Source organism: Cervus canadensis, chromosome 9 (genome assembly GCF_019320065.1).
Source record: "Cervus canadensis isolate Bull #8, Minnesota chromosome 9, ASM1932006v1, whole genome shotgun sequence".
Classification (NCBI taxonomy): domain Eukaryota; kingdom Metazoa; phylum Chordata; class Mammalia; order Artiodactyla; family Cervidae; genus Cervus; species Cervus canadensis.
This window is the reverse complement of record NC_057394.1, coordinates 34231132-34252680: the sequence shown is the minus strand read 5'-3', so window position 1 is coordinate 34252680 and position 21549 is coordinate 34231132. Positions and strand designations below refer to the sequence as shown.

The 21549-nt window shown below is 42.2% G+C and overlaps 1 protein-coding gene across 1 annotated transcript in view; it reads right to left on the bottom strand.

The window, feature by feature from the left end:
* Nucleotides 1–19519, bottom strand: part of EDNRB (endothelin receptor type B) — a 28493-nt gene extending 8974 nt beyond the window's left edge. The window contains exons 1-2 of the mRNA XM_043478075.1: nucleotides 19266–19519; nucleotides 17923–18454 (exon numbers count right to left, since the gene is read on the bottom strand). Coding sequence (XP_043334010.1) covers nucleotides 17923–18402 — 480 coding nt within the window. The 5' untranslated portion in view covers nucleotides 18403–18454; nucleotides 19266–19519. The remainder of the gene's footprint in view (nucleotides 1–17922; nucleotides 18455–19265) is intronic.
* Between the last annotated feature and the right edge of the window lie 2030 nt (nucleotides 19520–21549).

The following is a 21549-nucleotide window of genomic DNA, read 5'->3' as shown; positions in this document are numbered from 1 at the left end:
CAGTTATATTCCAGTTTTAAAAAATTTTTAAAAATCGAGCCTGTAGTGCTGAAAATGCCTCTCGTACTCTTATGAAGTCTCCAATGCTCAGTTGGTGGCCAAATCAAACTAAAGATTAATCAAAAACAGGTGAAAAGTGTTCCTTAGTTAGAGAGACTCGACGACTCCCTGGGCTTCCCTAGTAGCTCAGCTGGTAAAGAATCTGCCTGCAATGCAGGAGATCCTGGTTCGATTCCTGGGTTGGGAAGATTCCCTGGAGGAGGGATAGGCTACCCACTCCAGTATTCTTGGGCCTCCCTGATGCCTCAGACAGTAACGAATCTGCCTACAATGCAGGAGACCTGGGCCCTAGCCCTGTGTTGGAAAGATCCCCTGGAGAAGGGCATGGCAACCCACTCCAGGATTCTTGCCCGGAGAATCCCCATGGACAGAGGAGCCTGGTGGGCTACAGTCCATGGGCGTCACAAAGAGCTGGACATGACTGAGCGACTAAGCACAGATGACTCCTATGGAGAACAGAGCGTGTGTTCGTGTACACATTCTTCACTCTGGTCAACTGCACTGTCAGTCAGCCCACTGTTGGGCACGTGTTCAACACAAGGCTCACTTCTTCCTGAAGACTTCACTTGAGTCCATCCTTCTCCCAGAAGGCTTTCCCCCACAGATCCATTTGGCTAAAACCTTTACTTTCAGTTCTTACTCAAGTCTCATCTTTTCAATAGGACCTCCCATGACCACACTGTTAAGGATAGGAAATGGTCAGGCCTCCCCATCTCCATCTGCCTATTCCACTTTACACCTACAGCACTTTTTAACTCCTATTGTGTATCATATAGTACACTTGTTTGTTTTTTAAGTTTTTGCTGTCTGCAACCCCTAGCCTATCAGACAGAACACAACTTCTGCAATTGCCTAGCACAGTTTCTGACACACAGCAGATGTTTAAGTATTCAAGTCCCTAAAATACATAGGCACTGGTTATTCAGTGAGCAAAATGACTTAGTATACAAACTATACATACTATGCATACATTTCTATTTCAAACTAACTATGCAGCCATCTTTTGTTAAACGCATGATTTTCTTTTGTAGGACAACTGGCTATGCCCCACACACAATGTAAATGAATCACATTAGGTACACATCTGGGTCAGATGTTTATGCAGTTTGAAAAGAAACTGTTTTAAATCTACATATGTGTGTTTTAATGTCTTAAAGAATAACCTTCCAAAGTTGACAACTAGTTTGAAACATAATTAAGTCTTTCCATTCTTTTACTTGTAACATGTCTTTGTAGAGTTTGTCATGCTGGGTAACTGTTTGGCAACTAGAATGGCACCCAAAGCTGAAACGTATGTCTCAGTACGAATATGACTCAGAGCTCCAGCATGAGACCAATTTCATTTCTAAGACAGACATGAAAATTACACCGACATGTAGACAAATGTTGGCAGACTTACAGCAAATATGCTTTTTCTAGGGTCGGAAAGCCTGCAAGGCCAGGCAGATCACACAAGAGAGAAGGCAGCCAGGAGCAAGAAAGTCATTGGTGTCAGGAAATAATAGAGGGCAGAGGGGTCTAGGGGTAAATCCTATCTAAAAGGAACCCCTGCTAATAAACATGATGTGATTATTGATAAGAAGTCCCCAATACCAAAATATCTTGATTTTTATCCCCAAATGTTTATATAAAATCTCACAATTTATAAAAATTGTCAACTAATTCATATTTTTGAAAAAATAAAAACGAAAACACTAACAGATAATAACATCATGTTAACAAAATAATTTTATACGTCAGACCAGCCTCTAACTTGTGACCTCTGGATTCATGGGCTGGTTCATAACTCTGCTTATTCACTTATTCATTCAACAAACATGTATTCAATACTCACCATGTGCCAACACTATATGGAGTATGGGAGCCTATCAGTGAACAAGGCAAACTCCCTGCTCTCATGGAGCTTACAGTCTAGTGAGGGAGGCAGAGAAAGAACACACAAATACTTAATATGGTGTTCACAGGATTTGTGGCAGCTGATGCGAAGAGCTGACTCATTGGAAAAGACCCTGATGCTGGGAAAGATTGAGGGCAGGAGGAGAAGGGGACGACAGATGAGAAGGTTGGATGGCATCACTGACTCAATGGACATGAGCTTGGGTAAGCTCCGGGAGTTGGTGATGGACAGGGAGGCCTGGCATGCTGCCGTTCATGGGGTCACAAAGAGTCGGACATGAATGAGCGACTGAACTGAACTGAGAAATTGTAATGAAATTTGGGGTGCTTTCTTGTTTTAAAGATAGTTTTGATGTGGACCATTTTTAAAGTCTTTATTGAATTTGTTACAATATTGCTTCTGCTTTATGCTTTGATTTTTTTTTTGGCCATGAGGCATGTGGGATTTTAGCTCCCCAACCAGGGAACCAACCTGCACCCACTGCATTGGAAGGCAAAGTCTTAACCTCTGTACAACCAGTCAGGTCTCTCTCACAAGAGGCAACCTTTAGTAGGGATTTGACTAAAATAAAACAGTAAGCCATGCAGACTGTATTCTAAGCAGAGGAAAGAGCAAATACAAAGGACCTGATGTCAAAATAAGCCTAGTGAGAGGAAGAGATGAAAAGAAGACTCTTAAGGCTGGCTGGAGTGGTCCAGACCAGTCTGGATGTAGTTAGAGGGAGGAGCATGATTTTTTTTTTTAAGGAAATCCATTGCAATATTTCAAACAGGGAGATGGCATCATCCTATTTATGTTAAAAAAATCACTCCAGGGACTTCCCTGGTGATCCAGTGGTTAAGATTTCACCTTTCAGTGCAGAAGTTGCAGGTTTGATTCCTGGTCAGGGAACTAAGATTCCACATGCCTATGGGTAATAAGACCAGAACATAAATAACAGAAGCAATATAATAACAAATTCAACAAAGTCTTGAAAAAAAAAATGGTTCACATCAAAAAAAAAAAACAAAACCCCAAACCCCTCTCATTCTAAAAACATAAAAAGATCACTCTGGATGCTCAAGATAGACTAGAAAGTGGTATGGTAGACTATGAATAGACTAAATAGACAAAATAGTCAAGAAAAGTAGATTTGATGAGAGATCATGGGCTGAAACTTGTGACGCCTTGCAACTGAAAGGAATGGATTATAGATGGGATATGTTTTGAAAACAGAGCTAGCAGGATTTGTTGATAGGTTGGATGTAAGATGTGAGGAGTCAGAAAACTCAAAGAGGTTGATCATATGAATGGTGAAGACATTGACAGAAATGTAGAAGACCCAGGATCTGGCAAATCTGAACCAGCTACAAGCTCAAGGTACTTTAGAAGACTTGCCAATTACCCTTGAAAACATAATAAAAAGATTCCAACCAATTGAAAGAATCCTTCCAGATCTAGTTTGGTATAAACTACTGCATCTAGGTGATAGTCTTTCTAATCATTCTGTCTTTATATGTATCAGAGGGGGAAGAAAAAAGAAAACTAACATTTACAATGAGTGGCTTCACTTTCAATTTTCACTTTCACTCATTGGAGAAGGAAATGGCAACCCACTCCAGTGTTCTTGCCTGGAGAATCCCAGAGACGGGGGAGCCTGGTGGGCTGACGTCTATGAGGTCACACAGAGTCGGACACGGCTGAAGTGACTTAGCAGCAGCAGCAGGTGCTATTCTAAGCCATTTACCTATGGTATATCATTGAATCCCCAAAGCAATCCTATAAGGTAAATTACTATAGTCTGCATTTTAATAGTTAAAAGACTTAGAGGTACTTAGAAGTTTATTAACTTGCTATGTTGGTTTTTTAGGGCTTCCCTGATGGCTCAGACAGTAAAAGAATCCACCTGTAATGCAGGAGACTTGTGTTCAATCCCTGGATCGGGAAGATCCCCTGGAGAAGGGCATGGAAACTCACTCCAGTATTAAACATGCCCACAAATTCTTTGACAGTCCTCCCTTCAAAATGTGAAGCTCATTTCCCTCCCTTTGAAGGTGAAAGGGAGTGAAGGACTTAATGATTCACATTTAGTAAATAGAATGTGGTGGGACTGATGATGCCTGAAATCTGAGACTAGTTCATAGACGGCATTATGGCTTCCTCCTTGTTTGCTCTTGGATCATTGCTTTGAGGGAGTTGCCGTGTCAAGGAGGAGACTCAAGGGTCCCTGTGAAGAGGCAACATGGCAAGGAACTGAGGCCGCCTGAAAACAGCTGGCACTGATTTACCAAGTTCCCAGCCTTGGACAAGCCTTCTCATGACTGCAGCCCCACCAATAACTTGACCCTCGTGAGAGACTCTGAGTCAGGAGAACCCAGGTCTCCCACATTGCAGGTAGATTCTTTATCAGCTGAGCCACCAGGGTCACCCAAGAATACTGGAATGGGTGGCTTATCCTTTCTCCAGTGGATCTTCCTGACCCAGGAGTCGAACCGGGGTCTCCTGTATTTCAGGTGGATTCTTTACCAACTGAGCTACCAGGGAATATATTTGTCCTTGGTCACTCACTTATGTGAGGCTTCCTGCGTGGCGCTTGTGGTAAACGACCCACCTGCCATTGCAAGAGACATAAGATATTGTGGGTTCTATCCCTGGGTCAGGAAGATCCCTTGGAAGAGGGCATGGCAACCCACTCCAGTAGTCTTGCCTGGAGAATCCCATGGACAGAGGAGCCTGGAGGGCTATAGTCCATAGGGCTGCAAAGAGTTGGACACAACTGCTAAAAGTTGACTTAGCCTGCACACAACGCTCACTCAGGTAACTAATAGTTAACTCCCTAGCTATTTTATTCATCTAATGTCCAAAAATTCAGATAGTTTCAAGTATTTTATTGTCTTGAATAATCTCTAAATATGCAAATGTGAGTATCACAAGGTACAGTCATTGGATGAGTCAAAATGAATGAGTGTTTGGTCACTGAAGGGAGAGATGTCTGGCCAATGAAAATGAGTTCTGCGTTGAATCCAGGCTCTGTTTTGAGGTTATTATTGCTTTTGGCTCAGACCAGACATTGGATGATTGTTCTTCATACCACTGGGAGGCCTGCAGTCCAACCTCTGACCCAAGTTATCACAGGGGACAGGGAAACACAAACTGAAAATTGTAGCAGTTCTCTTTAAGTTCAACACAGAGATAGTCAGAGACTTAATCACAACCGACAGATTACAATTTTCTAATCTACCCTTCCAAAGGAAAAGAGACTGCCAAAAAACCCCTCATGATTTCAATTCAGACATGAACGCTGCCAGTCCTGAGAGGCCACAGAGGTGGGGGATTGAGTGCCCATTTCTATTATTTTGTAGTCAGAGGATGACTTTGGCAACCTCTGCTTCTCTCATCAGAAGGCTTTGTGGAGACATTGAGAAGCCTGATCTCCTGTGACATAGACCATGCCTACTGTTGATGCTCATCTCAGTCTAAATGGCCTCCATCCAGAATGTCTTGGCAATTTAGGGCTTGGAGCTTATTAAGAATGCAAAGACATTAATCTCTTGCCCTGAGTGGAGGAAAAGCTGTGAATTAAAAGAAAAAAATCAATCTCAACCAAGACGTCACTTTAAAATTTGGTGAAAGAATGTTCTTAGAGGTTTTCATAATTCTTGGAAATTATTTCACTATTTCTTGACAAAAATAATGACACCCAATGCCTATAATCTGAAGTTCAACAATTCAGTTTTCCTTTTGGTAGAGGAAACTGATTCTCTTTTATTGCAAGAAGAAGCAAGTCTAACTTTAAACCCAGCAATAACACATTCATATTTCTTATTTTCAGTTTTTGTCATTCAGTTAGATAACTTACGGGCAAAATCTGAGTACTGAAGACAAATCATGCATGTAATCAAATCTCTCTGGTTGAAAAAAAAAATGTCAGGGATCAATATTGTTTCTAGGTCCCTGCCACATAACTTAAATGTTTGGGTCCTGTTTAAAATTAAGTTTGACTACATATTACTTACCATTTCTCAAATGTGAGCCAGTCAGAAAATATTCCCGTTACTGACACTGGTTTGCAATGGTGATGACTCATTTGAGAAAGAGCTTTTGTTAGTGGTGGTCCTAGAAGCAATGTAGTGTTCATTTGACAAGTGATAGCCGGTTCTCAGGCTTGCCTCTTTCACCTAAAGCTACCACTGCTTTGCTAGCACATTTCTTTTGTATAAATAAACACAAATAAACAAACAAATAAACACTAGATTGAAAATAGTCATGGTCATACTGACTATAAGGTTTTTACTCAAAGATGCCCATGATTTCATAACTTTATGTTGAAACACCTGTTTGAGAAAGAAAAAAGGCAGCAGAATACAAAAAATTTTCATATCATATTTTAAATTATTTTTATAGTACATAGTTTATACTATGTACTATATACTATTATAGTATATACATATTTTTACATTACATAGTTTAAAAAATTTCTAAAAGGATAAATAGTGTGAACAGAAAATCAATGTCTTTTCTTTAAAGGTATTGCTAAATGAGTCCTACAAAATCTTTCCAACTGGGGAAATTTATATTTTCCAATTCTCTTTTTAATTAAAAATTACATTCTTGAGAAATTAAACGGAGAAAATCCTATTAATACATACCAGTCTTAATACCCAATGGAATCTAGCCCCATAGGGTCAGGAAATGCCAAAGTTAACCATCTTGCACTAACAAATGTTCAATTGTCTCATTAACCATAATCACCTTTCTCCTTTCTATTTTTCAAAAAAATTAACAGGATACACTGAACTTTCACTGGTTCTTAGTTTCAGAATATTTGACAACATTTTTAGTCCCATGGACTACAGCATGCCAGGCTTCCCTTTCCTTCACCATCTCCTGGAGTTTGCTCAAACTGACATCCATTGAGTCAGTGATGCCACCCAACCACCTCCTCCTCTGTCGTCCCCTTCTCCTCCTGCCTTCAATCTTTCCCAGCATCAGGGTCATTTCCAGTGAGTTGGCTCTTAATGGTGAATGAATGAGTTCATGGACGAATGAATGAATTTGATCATAAGACAGACATCTTGCACTAAGACTTGTTATGAGCTTTTCAGTTCCCATATTTGAAACAATTCTTCTGAGAATTGAGATGACTGTGCTTACTATGGATTGATTGATTTTGTACGGTCTAGTCCAGGTCCTCCTCCCTTCCAGATGATCAAGTCTTCTTGACACATAAAGTCAGGGCCTCTGGAAATGAGGCGTTGACTCTTCTCTGGGAGTTCCGCTTGCCAAGCAGACAGGAAAAAGTGGAAAGCAAAATCCCTCCCCTCCCCTCTCTCTCTCCTCAAACCTGTCAGGGAAATGACTGGTATAAAACAGAACCCACTATTTCTCACTATCTGTTGGGATTCTATGAGGTGTGTTATTTGTAAACGTGGTGGAGATGAATGTGGAAAGCACAGGGATGCTTTTAGGAAGGCGGGTGAGCAACACATTACAAGTGACAACCAGGGTTACTTTGCCAGACTGCTGTCTGTTCCATCTGGTGATGAACTGTGAACATTTCTTTCAAATGACTGATATTATAGAAATGTTTTTACAGTCAGAGTCAAAAGAAGGAAATAATGGAGTGGTTGTGTTTCACAAGTTTGGGGAAGGGTGTAGTCTTCTGCTTTTATCTCTGTTTCCTGTGGCAGATAAAGAGTTTTTCTGCATTTGAACTGGCGTTTTAATAAGATAAGACACCCTCATTCAAGGATTTCCCATGTCCGATTGATCTCCCTTTCTTTTTTTTTTTTCTTTAACTCAAACTGGAGCTCTGTGACAACCTAGAAGGGTGGGAAGGGGAGGCAGGTGGGAGGAAGGTTCAAGAGGGAGGGTACATAGGTATACCTATGGCTGATTCATGTTGATGTTTGGTGGGTACCAATACAATATTGTAAAGCAATTATCCTTCAACTAAAAATAAATAAATTTAATTAAAAAAAAAAAACATACAGTGAGAGTTTAAGCTGCTGGTCAAGTGCACAGAAAATATTTTCTTGGTATACATGGTACTTGTGCCCTGGGGACTAATATTAATTACAAGTTCCATCTTACATCCATTAAAATGCACTTAGTCACTTAAAGAATAGGCCAGAGGTGCCATTTAAATAGACTACAGTATGAACAGCACACCCTGGAGTTGTGTAAGACAGAGACCCTGTCCCAAGGAATCTGTTATGTGCACTTCAGCAAAGAGCTTTCCACTGTTCTGAAAAGATTCCTAGGACTGGCTGAAATAGATGAACGACTCTATTAAAATGAGTTAAGTTTCTGGAAACAAAAGCTCTAAGAGCAGCAAAGCGACAGAAAAAAAAAGATAAAAAAATGAATATGTCTTAGGAGGAAATTAACTTCACCTTAAATATATACCCCTTCTTGGGTTACAATGAAATTTATTTCCACATCTGTAACAAGCCAATAAATAACTGGTTGGCTACTCTTCTATTATCTGAACCTGAAAACTTATCTTCAATTTGTGCTTAAAAGCTTTCATTGACATGTCACATATGTTGAAAAGATTCAGCTAAGAGCATTAAGAAATGCTATTCACAAATCTAGCTTTATGGTCAGTTTCACTTCTCTGAGCTGAATCTTCTAAGATCACTGTGACACCTGAAGAAACTAAGGAATTATAACCTGATGATCTCACGGTTCAGAAAGTGACTCTCAAACTTAATAAATTCAACAAATCTTATTAAGTCATTTCATGTCTTACTTAAACCTAATTCTATCCAGAGAATGGTTTATGGAATAATCTGTGCTTAGAAAACATTTGATTACTATGGAAGTCAAAATCTCTTTAATATAAATTAAAAACACCGTGTGAGGGGGAAGGAGACATATAGAACCTAAACACCCAGAGAACTGGGTTACTCCTTTCTGGAAAGTAAAATGAAGCTAAGGAGGAGAGAAGTAGAAACACAAGAGTGAGAAGGCATGAATATGTCTGGAAAGGAATCTTGGGGACAAAATGCCTCAGTCAACTCTGCTGATATATTTCTTTCTTCTCATGATGTGGACCATTTTTAAAGTCTTTATTGAATTTGTTACAACATTGCTTCTGTTTTATGTTTTGGTTTTTTGGCTGCGAGGAATGTGAAATCTTAGCTCCCTGACCAGGGATCGAACCCATACCCTCTGTACTAGAAGACAAAGTCTTAACCACTGGACTCCCAGGGAAATCCTTGCTAATAATTTCTGACTCAAGAACAACCCTCATTCCCTCTTCCTTCTACCACCCCATTTTGGCCATTTTCTTATTTCTTTACATTTTCTCCAGAGGATCTTTTAGGAAAGAGAAATAGTACATCTCTAAAAGGGATTGGAAAGAAAAAAAGAAAAGTCTAAAATTAGAGAATTTGCCAGCTAAGGTACATCCATATACCCACACTCAGTTATCTTCCAGACATAATCGACCTCTTCTTAACTTTGCAAAGTCCTCAAAGAAAATGCTTCACATCATAAATTATATCTAGAATCACATTTCAGCTCAGGCTATATCTGTCAACACCCTTGAAGGCATTTAATCGTTTATTAGCACTAGGCATGTTTCTCTAAAAATCATCAACCATTGCATATTAGCTACACGGTGAAAACCTTATTTGGTTTTCTTTAGAGAATGAAGACCCTGGCTCCCTGGCTTCAAAACAACATGGTCTTGGCTCTATCATCCTCTTGTACAACTATGGAAATACCTTCAGTCTTGAACTATTCATTTAAAATGAGCAAAGGAAAAAATGTAAAGCCTTTGATAGATAAGCCTTACCATGTTGAAAGAGACATTGCCTTGACATTTTAAGAACCTTAGATTTATGAAGTGACCGAGTGACAGATCAAAGGCAAACACAAGAAGAATCATAGAGTTAACCCCGGGAAGCCTTCCATTGTCCACGGCCAAGGGCTTCCCAATCATTTTGTCACAGGCATCCATGGGCAAAATGTGAAGCAGTGAATCAGAACTAGGAAGCCTTGAGTTTCTGGGTTATTTGACATCTGCTGTCGACCTCTTATTCCGCGATGGCCAATAGCCTCATATATATAGAAAAAAGAACAAAAATCCCCCTTTCTTTTTCATTTGGACAGTTACAAAAAGACGAGTAGGTCTGTCAACAGCATTTGTCTGTGGTTGACTGTTATAGGGTGTTGAAGTGTTAGTTATATTTATTGATTGATTCAAGGTCATTCAAAATGAATAGTCTTACTCTTTATTAATACTTTTAAAATATTACTACTTCAAATATGATTAATGGTGATCCTTAAATTTTTTTTTGTTTGTTTTGCTTTAAATGAATGAATCTCTAAAGTATCTAGGTTTGGTTCTGGGTACAAAACGCTTCTTCTACTAACATATCTCTGTGTGCTCAGTTGCATCTGACTCTGCGACCTCATCGACTGTAGCCCGCCAGGCTCCTCTGTCCACGGAATTCTCCAGGCAAGAATACTGGCATGGATTGCCATTTCTACCTCCAGAGGATCTTCCTGACCCAGGGATCGAACTTGTATCTTCTGCATTAGCAGGCGGATTCTTTACTGCTAAACTGCCGGTGAACCCTAACATATCTCCGGATATTACTAAAATATCACAGTTACTTAATTGAACATGTGAACAGTATTGTTATCTTGGGCAAAATCAGACTTGCTTACTCAATGATGGGGGCTTCCCTGGTGGATCAGCAGTAAAGAATCCACCTGCCAATGCAAGACACCCTGGTTTAATCCCTGAGTCGGGAAGATCCCCTGGAGAAGGAAATGGCAGCCCACTCCAGTATTCTTGCCTGGGAAATCCCATGGACAGAGGAGCCTGGCAGCCTACAGTCCTGGGGGTTGCAAAAGAGTCAGCAACAAAACAATGACAACAATAAGAACAACTCCATGATACCTTCTTGTGTTGCTATATACACATAAACTTCCATTTATTAATCAGAGAAGTATAACTTCAAAAGTTAAATTTGATGGTGTTCTGTTCACTTCTACTTCTAACTATGAAACTAGTTAATCATACACAGACTTGTTAAGTGCTAGAAGTAGTCTAAGATTGGAAAGTGAGAAAGGTGCTTTTGATTGAAATATAGCTTTGATTGTGTCGCAAGCAGGAAAGCCTATCGGACAAGGTCACTACAAGGTCATTTCACTCAAAACTCATTTGAGGGTTCAGTGAAGCAATTCCCATTTTGACATACCAGCATTTTAATGTTACATGTATTCCACCTGAAGTAGCTAAATGTTAAAGATCAGTAGTTTTTGCCTCTCAGACATACGAAGGCAGCCTCTTTGCCTCCAACAGTAGCCTCCAAAGTCTTAACAATAAAACCATCTAGAGGCACTCCAAACAGGTCACCAGCTTAATTTTTAGAAAGCTCTCCACCACCACTAGACATCTGATTATACTTGGATCCTTATCAAAATAATGTCCATGTAGATATCTGTCATCAATTTACAAGGAGATTTGTTTTCAAATGCCCGGTGTGTGCGTGTGAGAGCTCTGTTGTGTCTAACTCTTTGCAACCCCATGGGCTGTAGCCCACCAGCAAAAAAAAAAAAGTCCATGGAATTTTCCAGGTAAGAATACTGGAGCAGTTTGCCATTTTCTTCTCCAGCAATCTTCCCGACCTGGGGATTGAAACTGCATCTCATACCTTTTGGCTCTTTCCCAGTAGGACCACCTGGGAAGATACTAAATGCAATTTGCTTACACATAGAGGAAACTTATTTCTATTATTTACTATATTTATGTTAACTATATATATCAACTCAGTTATGCATGTAAATACAGCACAAAGAGAGTAAATTTGTTACAATTTATAAGTTCGATATTTGCTCAAGCATTTTTAACTTCTTGAGATGTTAAGAGAAGTTGCAGAAATTTTAACTTCAACTTGCATTCAAGGTTTTTTAAAAATATCACTGCTAATCCAAACCAAGCCAAACCAACTAATCAACCAATCACTAGCAACACATAAACCTTCACAGCATCTATAAATACACTCAGCTCTTCCTATGCAACTTTGACACCGCTGCTACGCCAGGATGCTACAGGCAACAAACATCTAGATTATTTAATTTGTTTTAGTCTTACAAGAAGGACACAATAAGTAGTTTGTGAATAAGGAGAGATTCACCCTCCCATCAGATACTTAAACACCAGTTTTTGGGTCAGTATACACATAGCCCATATAAATACTGGCAAAGTGATTCATGTTATATTTTAGAGATAGACATTGATACATATATATGTGTGTATATATGTATGTATATAAGTGTGTGTGTGTATATATATACATATATACATATACATATATATACATATACATATATATATTATATATAAGGGCTTCTCTTGTGGCTTAGCTGGTAAAGAATCTGCCTGCAATGTGGGAGACCTCGGTTTGATCCCTGGGTTGGGAAGATCCCCTGGAGAAGGGAATGGCTACCCACTCCAGTATTCTTGCCTGGAAAATCCCATGGACAGAGGAGACTGGCAGGCTGCAGTCCATGGGGTCGCAAAGAGTTGTACTTGTCTAAGCCACTAGCACTTTCACTTTTATATATATATGAAAGTGAAAGTTTCTCAGTCGCATCCGACTCTTTGTGACCCCATGGACATATAGTCCATGGAATTCTCCAGGCCAGAATACTGGAGTGGGTAGCCTTTCCCTTCTCCAGGGGATCTTCCCGACCCAGGGATTGAACCGAGGTCTCCTGTATTGCAGGCAGATTCTTTTAATGTCTGAGCCACCAGGGAAACCCATAAAAAGAGGGCTTCTGACCAGGGCTCTCACCAGAGCTTCTGAGTCAGGGAGGAAATCCTGAGAGACAGAGTGGGAGACTCAGCAAACTGAAGCTCTAAAAGGGTTTCAGATAATCATGTGAAATGCTGGAAATAAAAGCTTATTTCTCCTTCTCAGCAACACACACTGGGTTGTCACTATATTACGTAAGAGCATCCAGATGAAAAATGAAATGCAAGCATCCAGAGAGGATGTTTAAAAATATGTAAATATATATGTATATACATATTAATATGTAAATATATTAAATGTTATAAAAATGTATAGATAAGTAGAGAGGTGAATATCATTGGTCACAGTACCTGGTACAATGTAACCAAGTAAATGTTATTAGAATGTGTATGAGTGCATGTGTCAATAAGAATGGAAACTTTTTTTTCCAGCTTTTGCCATTATAAGCATGACTACAAACAACATCTTTGTATACCTTTGTAACATCTTACATAAACTAGTGACTCAAACTAATACAACAAAGCTAGTACAACAATAACTTTGGGGGACCGTATAGCAATGTCTATCAAAATTACAAAGGCACACATCCTTTGATTCAATAATTCTAATTCTAGAAATTTATCCTTCAACTATAGTCACACATGTGTACAAAGCCATACAAAGAAGTTATTTGTAGTCACGCTTATGATGGCAAAAGTTGAAAAGCAAATTTCCATTCTTATTCACACACACTCGCTTACACATTTTAGTAACATTTATTACTTAGTTACTTCGTACCAGGTACTGTGACCAATGATATTCACCCATCTACTTATCTATACATTCTTATAACATTTAGTATATTTACATATGAATATGTATATACATATATGTGCATGTGTGTGCTCAGTCGCTTCAGCCCTGCCCTATTCTTTGTGACCCCAGGGACGGGTACTTGGCAGGCTCCTCTGTCCATGGGATTTTCCCAGCAAGAATACTGGAGTGGGTTGTCATGCCTTCTTCCAACTGATTCAGGGATTGAACCCATGTCTCCTGCATCCCCTGCATTGGCAGGAGGATTCTTTACCGCTGAGCCATTGGGGAAGCCCATATACACATACACTTATATATTTTTAAAGGTCCTCTTTGGATGCTTGCATTTTATTTTCATCTAGATGCTCTTATGTAATACAATGACAGCCCCAGTGTGTGTTGCTGAGAAGGAGAAATAAGCTTTTATTTCTAACATGCTTACTTGCCTATCTGAAGCCCCCTTCGAGCTTCAGTTTGCTGAGTCTCCCACAACATCTGTCAGTCAGGATTTCCTCCCTGACATAGGAGCCCTGGTGAGAGAACTGACTCTGTCTAGAAGTTTCCAGAGAACAGTTCCTTGAAGGAGTTGAGGCAGAAGATACACATGCCGTGAGGCTTGTCAGCGCTCACAGTAGCCCCTCCCTGAGAAGTCCCATCCCGTTTCTACAACTGCATCAAGGCGCACGCTTTTCAGCCAAATCTGTGACATTTTGTGGTTTGTCAACTTTATTGAACTCTAGAATTACTGAACTCCAGATTAAAGTTACAGATTCATGTTGAAGTTTCTACACCCGGGGTAAACAAATAGATGAGTTGCAGTATTCTATGAACCCTCAGAAATTGTGAATATATATTATATTATGTACTAATTATAATGCTCAGATGGTATAGAATCCACCTGCAATGTGAGAGACTCAGGTTGGATCCCTGGGTTGGAAAGATCCCCTGGAGAAGGAAAGGGCTACCCACTCCAGTATTCTTGCCTGGAGAATTCCATCCTGCTGGACATGGGGTCACAAAGAGTTGGACAAGACTGAGTAACTAACACTTTTTCTTTCATACACAAATTATCTATTTATATATTAATTTATATAGCATATAACATAGATAATTAACTGGATTTTCAAGAGACTAGTAACACTCCACAAAAACAAAATTAGAAATCACTAGAGCATCCCACTTTAGGCTAAATTTAAATGACACTCATAATTCACTTGAGTTCCTTTGTGTGAAGTATAATACTTGACTACTGTGAAATTCTAAATGCAAAAAATTTAAACTTCCTTATATAGTGACACAATTATTTAAAGAAATAAATGGCATTTAACTAGTCCTGGATTAGGTGTTTTCGTAAATAAAGGCTTTAGAATAACAAACAGTGATATTATCAATTTTATACATTATAGATCATCCAAGGGGAATTTCGGGAGATAGAAATCTTCAGATGACAAAATTAAAACTGAAAATGCTTCCCAAGTAGCCTACTGTGTGGTAATGTATCACACAATTGCACCATTATACTCCAATGAGGTCCTAACAATATTCCAGGCTGGAGGAGGTCATGCTGTGAGCAGCTCAATCTGTGCAGGGTGGGAGGACCATGGGTTCTAGGGCCAGAAGGCCTGGGTTCAAGCCCTAGTTTCATCACTTTCTAGTGGTGTGACATCATCAAGCAAGTTACTTCTTCATCTCTTGAAAATGCAATTTCCCCATCAAACAGGGGTGATAACAATACTACCTCCATAGGCTTTCTCGTAGTGATTGAAATGAACAAAACCAAGTACACAGTGGATAATAAATGGTAATCATTATTATTATATTATGTCTCAAGTGACACATATTTATGCATGTTATAAACATAAACTGAAGGCCACTGTGTAGGATTCAGTGATGGCAAACCTAGCAACAGGACCTAATTCTAGGTGATGGATTTGTTCATAGCTAATAAGGATGACTACAGGGCCGGATTTGTAATGACTCATTAGTTTGTTTATTTCAGAAACAGAAACACAGGTTGAACAGACTTAATGGTTTCAGGGAAAAGAATGTAACTTCCTAGGGAAATCGTAAAAGAATTTGAAAGGGAAGGAAAACCTGTGTGCCCCTTTGGGAACAGGCTCGTCTTTGGTTTATTGAATGTAATAATTTGGCTGGGCAGAGAAAGTAAGATGGCCCTGGAAGAGCTGATTTACATCTGGTGCCCTCAATCCTACCTTCCCTACAGGATTTCACCTGCCAGCTGACTCAGGAGTTAGGAGGATATCTAAGTGGGCTCACCACATGGCGTTTCCTGGCACCTTCCTTAACAGATCTTTCACAAAACTAGCAAAACTAGATGTAATCTCCCTTTTCAGAAGGATCTTACGATGCTGGGAAAGATTGAGGGCAGGAGGAGAAGGGGGTGACAGAGGATGAGATAGTTGGAGAGCGTCACTGACTCAATGGACATGAGTTTGAACAAACTCCAAGAGATGGTAAAGGACGGGGGAGCCTGGTGTGCTGCAGTCCATGGGGTCACAAAGAGGTGGACACGTTAGCGAATGAACAACAAGAAATCACTTACTTTAAAGTGTTTTCACAACACCTTGTACTCTAAAGTTGCTTAAGTCAGGTTTGAGGAATGCCTCTGCCACATCGGAACAGTAAGACTTGGTCTTTAGGACTCCTAAAATGGGTTACTTTTGGTTCTAATGGAGATGGGACTGCATGTAAGGGACACATTTCAGCCTATACTTCTCCCAGGAAATCCTCAGAGTTCATCAAAACTGGTAGTCACACAGGAAATTAAGATTTCATCTATTTATCCCTCATTTCTGGGAGTGTTTCTTTCTAGGACCTGGCTCCTAATCCAAAGGTGAAGGTGAAGTCGCTCAGTCGTGTCTGACTCTTTGCGTCCCCATGGACTGTAGCCTACCAGGCTCTTCCATCCATGGGATTTTCCAGACAAGAGTACTGGAATGGGTTGCCATTTCCTTCTCCTCTAATCCAAATACTATCTCTAAATCTTAAAAAAAAAAAATCTCTAGAATTCTTTAATGTGTGACTTTTTGGATTAGAATTTCCAGAGATTCATAAAAGGCAACTTAAAAGCATCCTATCTGGTAACTTCTCCTGTCACAAAGCTTCAAGAATTCCCCACAACCTTTTCCTAACCCTACATGCCTTCCCCCCCACGACCCCCACTCTTGTACTGAGCCCAGAACTAGCTTTAGGAAAATCCCCAATGTACATTCTGAGTCCCTCACACTTTTGGTTCTGTGTGGATGGGTGACTTCCTATGGCTGATTATGATAGGGATGCAGAGTTTTACATATTTGCATAGTCCTTTAAAATATTCCATCTCTTTCCCTTAGGCTGTTTTCTCAATGCCGCCAAATTCCAGTTGGTGGATACTAGCAGCTTACTGTAGAATTGAGGACACTGAGGTCCAGAGATGTTGGAATGTGTTCAGAGCTTCACAGCAAGCGAGAGTCAAATCACGTGGGGGTTTGTGTCCTGCCCTACTCTTCATGCCCATATCCTCTGATGCCAGTGGTAATCACACAATGATGTTAGCTACTCAAACTGTGACAGACTGCAGTTGAGTGTTCTTGGTCTTGTCCACAAAGTAATTGATGGGGTGCAGTTTGCACTTTGGAACCTGACTGATTGGGCCTGATTTTCCTCAGCTCCATCCCTTACTCCTTGTGAGATCTTGAGCATCCTATCATTGATAAAATGGAGTCATATCTACTCATAGGTTGTCAGAAGGAGGAAAGGAAAGTAACACATTTATCCCGGTGCTTGGCCCATCATAGGCATTCAGTAAAGACCAGATATGATACAGTCATTCACAGCAGATGAACTGTGTTTTCCCACTCACCTGTCTGGGACTCTTTCTCTTAGGCCATTTGTTTTCTAAAAACCTATTTGCTTCCCAAGGTTAGTATGCATATGAATCACATAGGTATTTTAAGATGCAGGTTCTGATTTAATAAATCTGGGGTGGACCTGGAGCTCTAACAAGCTTTCAGGTGATAACAATCTGCCAGTCCATGGTCCATCAATCTCTGAGCAGAGAGAATATACTTTTGCGAGTTGAATTTAGGGACAAGGTCCTTCAAGACCAGTGCCTTTCAAACTTTACCTGGAGGGCTTGTTAAAATACATTTCTAAGGAGTTCCCAAGTTATATTTAGGCAGCTGGTCTGGGGACTATGCTTTTTCTAGGCTTAGCAGGGGGCTACTGAAACCAGAAGGGTGTTTAGTTCCAATGATTATTGGAAGTATGGGGGAATCAGGGGTGTGGGGCCTAAGGGTGGAGGTGGGGGAGTTGGGGGGGGTGGCTCTTCTTGAGGAACCTCCCTGCAAAGACTTTCCCATCTTCCCGGTCCTAAGGGTGCGCCCTCCCATCGCGATCCTAGCAGGCACCCCTTACCTTGTAGGTATTGATGGGGATATCAATGATAATGTGCAGCAGGTCTCCGAGAGCCAGGCTGGCTATCAAGATATTTGGACCGTTTCGCATGCACTTGTTCTTGTAAATGATTCTCAGCAGCGTGGAGTTTCCGATGATGCCCAGCACGAACACTAGGCAGGACACCACCGTGTTGATGTACTTGAAAGTCTCCTTGATCTCTATGGGTCCGTCGCACGGGGGCGGGGTGCGCGGTGGGATTCCCGCCATCCTTCCCCCTCTAGGCATCTGCGGTGTTGCGGACGATCGCGGCTCGCTGGCGTTGGACCTCCTGGGCCAGGAGGTCTCAGTCGGGGTCTCCATCATCTCTACGGTCCCCAGAAGTGGCTGAGTGGCCCCGGCGGGCGGGAATTCCCTCTCTTCAGCTTGGATCCCCGCCACGCCGCAGGCAAGGATCAGCGCCACCAGGGCGCGTCCGCACAAGCTGGGCAGCGGCTGCATGCTGCTGCCTGCTCCAGAGGGAGTCGGGTGGCCGCTCCTCAGCTTTCCGAGTCTAGAGACCAGCAAGGGAAGGAAGACAGGACAGCCGGGTCAGCGTCCCCAGCCACGCCCCTGCAAGCCGCTATTCCGGAGCGCAGCAGCGCTCGCACTCTCCGCGCGCGAAAGTATTAATAAGTCGAGCCGGCGCCGGAGTGGGGAACTCTGGCGCGTGGTACTCGCCTGCGCCCCTAGACCGTCCCTCCAGAGCCAGCTTTCGCTGGCTTTTCCTCCCCTGCGTCCCCTGAGGGGTAAATGACTCGCAGTGGGGCGGGGTATCCTGGAAGGGGTGTGACGGGGAGGAAAGGATGGGTGTCCAAAGCAAAGCTTTGAGCTCCCGGTGTGCGCAGAGAGAGCAGTATTCATGTTCCGGCCAAGGGCGCGCGGCGACGGGGAAATCAAGGCACCTAGAAATCAAGGGCATCGCCAGTCTTTGCATTTGACTCCACAACAACCCCGGATGCCGCGTGTCTGGACTCCCAAACCCCTTCCTTCCCCGCTGCCTGTGGTCGGACTCCTCCGCCGCCCCCCCGCCCCCCGTCCCCCACCCAAACACACACCCCAGGACTGCGCCGGCTGACCCGGAAAATCTCCCGGACATCGCCACTCGGTCTGGTTGTAAGAGTCTCTATCTGGATTGACTCGGAAGTTTCTATCCGCTCCGAGTGAGTTCAAACACTCAAACCCTCTCCTTCACTCCAATCCCATTTTAATCTGCTGTAGCTACACGTTAAAACACACACACACCCCTAACAAGTAATCCAAACTGAAGCCCCAGGATAAGGTTCAATCACAGATTTGAATTAAACACCAAGCAGAACGGTTACCTCTCGGTCCGGACGCACCAGGCTGGGACTTGCTTCCCCCGGCGCGCGGCTGGGCTCCCGGCCGCCCGGGAGCAGAGCGCGCCTCGCTTCAGCAGCGGGAGGGTCTGGCTCTGACGAAACGCCGAGGGAATGCCTGACCGTGGAGCCTCCGCAGTTTGCTCGGGATCCTTGCTGTCCCTAGACAAGTACTTTTATTCATTCGTCCCTTCCCCATCAATCACCACCAGACTCCTCCCGTCCCTAGCGACCGCGCAGCAACCTTTCCCCTGGGGCGACGCCTGGACAGCATCAGTCGGACCGGCCGCTGCCATGCTGGGCAGTCCTCGGCCAGAGATGCGTCCTGGAAGGCTGTGGACTTGTCATGGCTCAAAGTGCTTCAGACGACGAGCCTCGGCCAAGGGCAAGTTTTTACACAACTCCTGGCCCTCGAGGCTCCAGACTGGAACCTGGCTCTGAATTAAATGTGTTTAATGCCCGCTTCCCAGGTGGTGCTAGTCGTAAAGAGCCCACCTGCCAGGGCAGGAGACAAGAGACTAGGGTTGCATCCCTGGGTCGGGAAGATTCCCTGGAGGAAGATATGGCAACCCACCCCAGTATTCTTACCTGGAGAAGCCCCATGGAGAGAGGAGCCTGTCGGGCTACAGTCCATAGGGTTGCACAGAGTCTGAAGTGATTGAACACAGGCACACACAATGTCTGCTAAGACTCCCCCCTCCAAAAGTTAAATATCCTACGGTGATACCTAAACTTCGATTAGTTGGGGGTGGAGAGTGCTCTTGGCTTTTTAAAAAAGTTATTTATTTACTTTAATTGGAGGACAATTACTTTACAATATTGTGATGATTTTTGCCATACATCAGTATGAATCAGCCATAAGCATACATGTGTCACCTCCAGCCTGAACCCCGACCCGCACCTCCCTTCTCACCCTATTCCGGCTTTGGGTGCCCTCCGTCATACATCAAACTCCCTGCTGCCGATGCTAAGTCACTTCAGTCATGTCCGACTCTGTGCGACCCCATGGACAGCAGCCCACCAGACTCCTCTGTCCACGGAATTCTCCAGGCAAGAATACTGGGGTGGGTTGCCATTTCCTTTTCCAACATCAAACTCCCACTGACTATCTATTTTGCATATGGTAATGTATATGTTTCAATGCTATTTCTCAGATCATCCCACCCTCTTCTCCCACTGAGTCCAAAAGTTTTCCTGTTAAGTCTGCACGGGCCCCCACCAGCATGGAAGAGCTCTAGCCTTTCTTCTCAAGCCCCATCACTGCCCTGAGAGAGAATTAAAATTCCTCCCTCCTTTTCTCTAGCGTTGGCTCTTCTCTCTTCCTGCTATGTCTTAAAGTGCTATTGTCAGCCTATCTCCGGATTTTATTACTGTCAGAACCTGATACCTATCGGGGGCATGAAAATAATCAGAGAGCTAACATTCAGATTTAGGATATTTATCAGCAGAGCCATGAAGTGAATTCTTCCTATCCATTCTTGAGCTCAATTTTTAAGGGGTAGAAAGAAATAACACTGGCTGAGAATTGTGGCCAGTTTTAGCTAGATTATATAGAACAGAAATGAGAAATTCAGGCTGTACAGTGTACACTGGATGTTACTTTGCTGTTCTCCAGTCAGCTAAGTCCCTGTTGGAGCTGTGAAATTTCAGACCCAGGAGGAGCCACTCTTTGCAGCAATCCACCTGGTGTCTAGGTGGGTCATTCTTAGCTTCACAGCTGGTTAATGGCAGAGGTGGGACCAGAATCTTGGATTTTGGGGCTTCGATACAAAGTTTTCTGGGAAAACCTAAGTAGGAAATCAATTTCTATTTTAAAAGGTGAACTTTAAGTGTGAAATATGGTCTAAAGAACATGATTAAGAAGTAATGCTAAAGGAATGAGAAATATGGTCTGGAGTTGTGAGTACTAATTCCAGATCTGGCTATTTTGAGCCCAGTACTCATCCTTCCTGTCTTGGTAAAAAACAAAGTCAACATTCAGTTGCTTCAAAACTGAGTCAAGTGACAATACAGAGTGTTATGTGAATGAGAAATTAAATGGATGTATTTGGAGTATATTGTGCTCAGTTTTGGACCTGTCCTTCTCCCCTATGGCAGGCACATAGAGCCCAACGATGCGGTTACTTTCTTTTCCCCCCTAGTCACTCCCCCATCTTCACTGCCCTCTCCAGTCATGCTTCTGCCACCCAGTCCTGGATGTCTATTCTGATTCTCACCAAGATCTCTCTCTCCTTTTTTCTCTTAGCGCTTTAAGACTGTTAAATACAAC